An 8,022-nucleotide genomic window follows, 5' to 3' on the forward strand; every position below is an offset into this window, starting at 1 on the left:
ATCAGGGAAGACTTTCCTATGAATTCAATTTGAACATCTAGTGTTATTTTTTTAACACCACAACTGTTTGAATATTTCATAACTCCTTTTTTTCATATATAGTGTTTGAGCAGGAGGATGGAAACAAATTACATGGATACTACATTGTGAGTTCATCCATAGCTTTGCAGGTCCCAAGCAAATGACGACCCGGGAATTCAAAGTAACTAAACACAATTCATAGTAATTCATTATTTTTTATGCTGCAGATGCATTGACTTAAAATGATGATATTTGTACGTGACAGATTAAGAAAATGAGACAAGAACTTCTCGCCCCAGAACGAGTCAAGGCGATTTAAGAACAACTCTGTGGATTCTTTTTTAGGTCGTAAATCCAAATGAAGAATTTTATTACGATGAAATAAGTGTGGGTCAACTTCGAACTGATTCAGACTCGGACGTGGACGTGTAGTGCATATTCGGAATACTTGTAATATTTGAAGTGTATATAAATTGTATAAATATAATATATCTAACCTTTACTATGCTAGATAAATATATATTAATATAATAGTATATGCAAACGGATACTGTACACGAATACTAATACGAATATGAATAAAAATATGAATTAAAATGAAGGGAAAATAAAAGGAAAAAAAGAAAAACGAGTACAAAAACCAACCGTACTAAACTGCCGCCCACAACAGCGCGACATGGCTCGCAGTTCAGTACCGTTACCGACCGGTACTAAATGACGCATTTAGTACCGGTTGAGCTGATCGGTACTAAATGCATAGCATGACATTAGTACCGAAGAAGCGATACCGGTCGAGCATCCAACGCTAAAGAGGTTCCCGACCAGGACTAGAGGGTACTAGAGGTCGATCCTCCAAGTGATCGTAGCTTCAATCGTAATAACTTAGACGATTTCTCTCGTGGAGTACATGGTACTGTAAAATCTCTCTTACACGGTACTGAAAATTACAAGCAAGCCAAATGCAAAAAAAAGCAATCGCGACGAGCTGTCGTAATACGGTGCTACCAGGTACGTCCTTTCTATAGGTCATCCATTCTGGTGCTCCGTTCCTCAACGCGCGCAGACATGCCGGCCGGCTGGCCAGCGGCGCTAGGCGCCAGGCGACTAAGAGGCGGGTACTGGAGCGGGCGCAGCGGATCCGGGGCTGCCTGGGGACGCCTTGCCCGCTGCTGCTTCCACGGTGGCCTTCTTGGACTCGTCAAGGCCGGCCGCCGACGCCGTCTTGATCTTGCCCTTGCCACCCCTGCCACCTCTTCCACCCTTGCCGCGGCGGCCGGGCGCGGCGACGGGTTTGCCGAACCCTGGCGGCAGGATGGGCTCGCTGACCTCCATGATGGACACGGAGTAGGGGCGCGCGGCGACGACCTTGACGAGCTTGGCGACGCAGGGCACGCCGGGGGCGCCGAAGTACATCTGCCCGTCGTCGGCCCTGGAGTAGTTGAGCACGCCGAGGGCCTTGTCGGTGTTGGACAGGAGCGTGGGGAGCATCGCGGTGCGGCTCTTCATCTCGTCCAGCTTGATGGGATCGAAGTAGCTGAGGAGGACGTGGTTCGCCACCGCCGCCCGAAGCTTGTCGGCGGGCAGCGACGCCAGGGTCTGGACGGCCTTGTCGGGGACCACCAGCAGCGACGCCGCGCGGAGCTGGTTGGCCTCCGCCGCCACGTTGGTCTGCGCCAGGAGCTTAGAGAACCCGGCGTACTGGGGCTTGTCCACCAGCATCTGGATCACGTCGAAGGCTGCCAGCGCCGCGGGAGAGGCCGCGGCGAGGAGGAGGACGGAGAGCAGGATCTTGGAAGCCATGGTGGTTTAGTTTGGAGGGTGACCGACTTACTACTGAGTTACAAATCGATCGATTCATGGTTCAGCTTGGTTATAAAAGGGCGGGAGGGTTGCTATCTTTGGCAAGAGGCCGTCTCCTCCAGACATTCTCCAGCGTAGGCGCGCCATTGACGCCGTCGGATCTGCAACTGGACCCCCGCGGTTCGAGCTCCCATGCACTTTTGGGCTTGGACATGTCCGCATTTTGGCATTGGCATTTGGTGGCCGGAAATAAAGGTAAATTCTTTGGTTTTACACAATATGTGGAAACTCTTATACAGTACTCCTCCGCCCCAAATTTCTATTAGCTGTCTTTTCTGAATACATAGTTTTTTCTACGTATCTAGACATATATCCATCTAGATCCATATCAAAAAAATTACTATTTGTTTTGTCTTTTCTAAATACATAGTTTTTGCTACGTATCCAAACATACATCCATCTAGATCCATATCAAAAGTTTTGCATCTAGAAAAGTCAAAATAAATAGTAATTTGAGACAGAGGGAGTAGATTTGAAATTCTGTATCATGGTGTTTGTTGTTCTCATATTGAAGTACGAATCTCAAAACAAGATTAATAGATGAAAACTATCCACAAGTTTACCCATTTTACGGACATTACTATAGAACTAACCTTCCATCCAGAGTTTTTGTCCCGGTTGACTTTGGATCCAGGACTAAAGTGCCTTTAGTCCCGGGTCAAAATTAAGCCACCGAAAGCTGCCCCTCTTTGTCCCGGTTGGTAATTCCAACCGGGATAACCAACCGGGACAAGGGGGGCTTTTGTCCCGGTTGGAATTTCCAACCGGGACAAAAACTCATCGCCTACAAATACTAGTCCGAGAGCTCTTCTTCCTCCCTGAGCCCAAGCCACTTCACCAGAGACCAAGAGCTTCTTCCTCGTCCTCTCCATGGTGGCAAGCAACCTTAGGAGAGGTGTTGCCTGATTTTTTTTCCTTATTTTCATGGGGATTTCACTCATCAAAAGTGTTGTAAAGGTTACCTACTTCATCCTCTCTTCATTTATTATTATTATGCTTTATTTTATGCTTTAGAGATAGAGAAAAATGAGTTTTTTAGAATGAGGGAGAATGGAGAGGATTTTTATTTATACATGTTTTTAGCTAGAATTTGATGGATAGCTTGCTTGTTATATATGATTCGTATTAGTTAAAAGAACTTGATCAATATTAGGTATGGGAAAAAATAGAGTAAATGTATTTTTAATATTTACTCATTAAGGTAAATAAATTGTAGGTGTAAGAAATAGAATTTAGTCATTGCTACAATTTTTCTATCACTGTAATTTAATAATAATTATATTTTTTGATCAATAATTTATTTATCGTATGTTTATTGCAAGGCCTAAATATTATAAACACACTTACTCTATTTTTTCTACCTAATATTGATCAAGTTTTTTATCTAATATGAAGCTCTATGTTCATTTTCTATGTAATACGATGCAGATAGGTCGGCAATGGATGTACCACCTCTGCTCCTCCAATCCCAGAGAACAGTGTCTGCACATGACATGAATGTGTTTACACAATTCTCTACACATAACTCAATCTTCTACGAAGTCTATAGAGGGTCACCTCCGCTCCTCTAGTACTAGAAAATAATGGTACAACAGAAGAACTTCGGGTCCACAAACTCGGGCTGAATATCATAAAAGAATCTTGAAATAATATTCCAAATGCCTTTTGGAGCCTAATTATCATAATAGAAGTATGATGGCCCAATATTCTCTTCAGGTAAAGATCTGTTCAGTGACCTTGACCTAGCAGCTTTTGGTTGGTTTTGGCTTGCCACCATGGGCCATGCTTAATGAAAAGATCTTTTACCTGGAGGACTATTGTGTGTGTGCCACTATACTTCTATTATGAGAATGTGGCACTTGCTCCAAAAGATGTTTGGACAATTATTTCAAGGTTCCTTTATGATATTCAGCCCGAGTATGTGGACTCGAAGATCTTCTGTTGTACCATCATTTCTGGTACTGGAGAAGCGGAGGTGACTCTCCATAGACTTCGTAGAAGATTGAGTTATGTGCAGAGATGGCTTGGAGGACGAACATTCTGCTATGTTGTACCATTATTATAGGATAATTTACTACGTGAAGTCCACTATGGAGCGTTTATAGTCTTTAGTGTATATGTATCTTTATTGTCTTGTTCCAGAATTCTAGTATTTTTCTTTTTGTCGACCTAGTGAATGTTATGAATGTTGATTAGTGTAATTTTTATGTAAATTGCTTTTATCTTTATAAAGGTTGATTGGTGTAAATTATGAATATTGATCAAGGTCTTTATTTAATACGAAGACCTATGCCCATTTCTCATGTAATAATTTATTTATCTAATGTTTTTTGCAAGGACTAAATACTATAAACACATTTACTCTATTTTTTCCCTACCAAATATTGATCAAGTTCTTTATCTAATACAAAGACCTATGTCAATTTCTCACATAATACGATGCAGATGGACCGGCAATGGATGTATAACATGAACAAACAGACCAAGGAGTTTGTTGGTGGCTTGCATTATTTTCTCCAAGTGGCCAAAGCTAACAAGCCAGAGAAGGGATTCATGTGTTGTCCATACTTCCAATGCAGTAAAAAAAAAGACTACTCTTCCTGGGGGACTATTCATAGCCACTTGTTTAGATACGGTTTCATGCCTAACTATTTGGTTTGGACCAAGCATGGCCAAAGAGGGGTTATAATGGAAGACGGTGAAGAAGAGGAGGATGATAACAACATTTCGAACTAGGCTGCAGGCCAAGCTTTTGCAGATACTACAATGGGTGAGGCTGATGAAAATGAGTTTGCAGAAGATGACCCTATTCATGATCTTGGTCAGGTGCTATGAGTTGCACAGAGATGTTGTGAAACTGAGAAGGAATCAGAAAAGTTGTAGTACATGATAGATGATCACAAAAAATTGTTGTACCCAGATTGCAAGCAGGGGCATAAAAAACTGGGTACCATAGTGGAAATGCTACAATGGAAGGCAAAAAATGGTGTATCCGATAAGACATTTCAAGGGATATTGAAAATTATAAAGAATGTTCTTCCCAAGAATAATGAATTGTCGTCTACAATATTTGAAGCTAAACATGTTGTTTGCCCTCTAAGATTGGAGGTTCAGAAGATACACGCATGCCCTAATGACTGTATCCTCTATCGTGGTGATGATTACAAGAAATTGGATGCTTCTCTTGTGTGCAGAGCACTGCAGTATAAGATTAGGTAAGATGAACCTAGTGATGTCGAGGGGTAGCCTCCTAAGAAGAGAGTTCCCGTGAAGGTGATGTGGTATTTCCGTATAATACCACGTTTGAAGCATTTGTTCAGAAACAAGGTAAATGCTAAGTTGATGCGATGGCACAAAGAAGAACGTAAGTAAGATGAGATGCTGAGACACCCTGCGGATGGGGCCTAGTGAAGATCAATTGATAGAGCATTCCCGGACTTTGAAAGTGATGTAAGGAACATAAGGTTTGGTTTAAGTATTGATGGATTCAATCCATTCGGTGAGTTGAGTAGTGGTAATAGTACTTAGTCTGTGACCCTATGTATGTTCAACCTTCCTCCTTGGCTATGCATGAAGTGGAAGTTCATTACGATGCTGGTGCTTATCCAAGGCCCAAAACAACCCGACAATGACATTGACGTGTACCTCAGACCGTTGGTTGATAAACTTTTACTGCTCTGGAAGCAAGAAGGTGTACGTGTGTGGGATGAGGATTAACAAGAGAGCTTTGACCTATGAGCATTGTTCTTCATAACCATCAATGATTGGCCTGCGCTGAGTAACCATTCAGGACCGACAAATAAGGGATATCGGGCATGCACCCATTGTTTAGACGACACAGATAGCATGTATTTGAAACACTATAGGAAGGTCGTGTATATGGGTCATCATCGATTTTTCCTGCTAACCACCCGTTAAGAAAGAAAGGGATGCATTTCAATGGGGTGCCAGACCATCGTAAAAATTCTGCACACCATAACGGAAAGCGTGTATTTGAGATGATAAACGATGTAAGGGTAGTCTTTGGAAAGGGTCTTGGTAGCGAACCGGTTCTGAATGATGATAACGGACGTGCACCCATGTGGAAGAAGAAGTCTATTTTGGGAGCTACATTATTGGAAAATCCTAGAGGTCCGCAATGCAATAGACGTGATGCACCTGACGAAGAAATCTTTGCGTGAACGTGCTAGGCTTCATGGGTTGTTATGGGAACTCAAAAGATACATTGGAAGCACGACAGGATCTAAAACGTATGAAGCAACGAGATGACTTACATTCGGAAAAGAGAGATAACGGATAGCACTACTTACGTCCTGCCAGTTACACTCTCAGCAAGGAAGAGAAGTATCGCATGTTTGAATGCATGAATAGTATCAAGGTTTCGTCTGGGTACTCCTCGAATATAAAGGGAATAATAAATATGAAAGAAAAGAAGTTCACAAATCTAAAGGCCCATGACTGCCACATGTTGATGACCCAGTTGCTTCTGGTTGCACTGAAGGGTATTTTACCAGAGAATGTATGATTGGCGCTCATAAAGCTATGCGCATTTCTCAATGCGATTTCATAGGAGGCAATCGATCCAACCAAGCTACTAAAGCTACAGAACGATGTGATACAATGCCTTGTCAGCTTTGAGTTGGTATTTCCACCATCTTGTGTTAATATTATGATGCACCACCTGGTTCACCTAGTCAAAGAGATTATTATTATCGGTCTAGTATTCCTGCACAATATGTGGCCTTTCGAGAGGTTCATGTCAGTCTAAAAAACAATATTCATAATCGTGTCTGTCCAGAAGGAAGCATCGCCAAGGGATATGGAACAGAGGAAGTCATTGAGTTTTGTGTTGATTTTATTGACTCAATTAATTTGATTGGGGTTCCAACATCATGCCACAAGGGGAGGCTATGGGGAACGGGCACCTTTGGAAGGAAATCAAGTTTGAGTAATGATACTGATTTGTTCCATAAAGCACACTTCACTGTTCTGCAATAATCATCCTTTGTGGCTCCGTATATCGAGGAACACAAACAGATTCTATTTTCCCAATATCCGATGAAATCTGATGCCTGGATTATACGTCATCACATGGATACTTTTCCCTCTTGGTTGCATCAACACCTTATTGGTAACTCCGCGATTCATGAACAACTCACTTAGTTAGCCAGGGGACCTTCTAGCACAATTGTGAAATTCCAAGGTTACGAGATAAATTGTTATACATTTTACACGAAAGCCCAAGACCAAAAAGGACCAACCAAAATAGTAGTGTCCGCATAGATGACATAGATAGCAACAGGAGCAAGGACTCGTATTATGGTTTCATAGAGGAGATCTGGGGACTCGAATACAGACCACTGAACATCCCTCTGTTTCGTTGCCAATGGGTGAAGCTAACTAGAGGTGGCATAACGAAAGATTAGTATGGAATGACAATAGTGGACCTAAGCAAGACTGGATACAATGATGAACCATTCGTCCTTACTAATGATGTGCATCAGGTTTTCTATGTGAAGGACATGTCTAGCAAACTCAAGAAAATTCAGAAGATAAGGAAAAACCATGGGAGCCAAAGCGCCACATAGTTCTTCCACATAAAAGAAAATCGTGGGAGCTGAGGACAAAATAGACCAGTCAGATGATTATGATCAGTTTGATGGCATGCCTCCATTCGCTATCAAAGAGACTTCATACTTATGCCGCGATCATGACCAAGGAACTTTCGTCAAGAAGAAGTTTTTTAACGTTACATTGTAATGCACTAAATATGGTGCACCTTTATGTAATGCTCTATGGCCATCAGAACCATTGAATTATATTGTAATGCTCTATGGTGAACATTAATTCGATCAATATAAACAATGTTTACTTAACCACATACATCAATTGCATTTTTTGCGCGTTGAAATTATTTAATTGAAGAGTTTGTTAATGATAGTGATGCATTAAAATAATTATTTTTGAAACTTAATCAACTAGTATAGAATTAATGATTGATTCAATCTTATTTTAAATATAATTGCTAATTTATACTTTTGCATGTTCAAAATATGTAAAGTTTTTTTTCTTTAACAAAACTAGTGCAAAACAACTTAAAACATATATAAATTAAAATTGCAAAAGCAGCGGGAAATGAAC

At 41.4% G+C, this 8,022-nt stretch overlaps 1 protein-coding gene across 1 annotated transcript; it reads right to left on the reverse strand.

Annotated features, from left to right (window-relative positions):
* Positions 1 to 896: 896 nt before the first annotated feature.
* Positions 897 to 1,821, reverse strand: LOC101755986 (fasciclin-like arabinogalactan protein 3). Its single transcript, XM_004952368.2, has one exon. It carries the CDS (start codon positions 1,819 to 1,821, stop codon positions 1,126 to 1,128), a length of 696 nt encoding a protein of 231 aa, XP_004952425.1. The 3' UTR covers positions 897 to 1,125.
* Between the last annotated feature and the right edge of the window lie 6,201 nt (positions 1,822 to 8,022).

This window comes from Setaria italica, chromosome I (genome assembly GCF_000263155.2).
Source record: "Setaria italica strain Yugu1 chromosome I, Setaria_italica_v2.0, whole genome shotgun sequence".
NCBI classification, from domain to species: Eukaryota; Viridiplantae; Streptophyta; class Magnoliopsida; order Poales; family Poaceae; genus Setaria; species Setaria italica.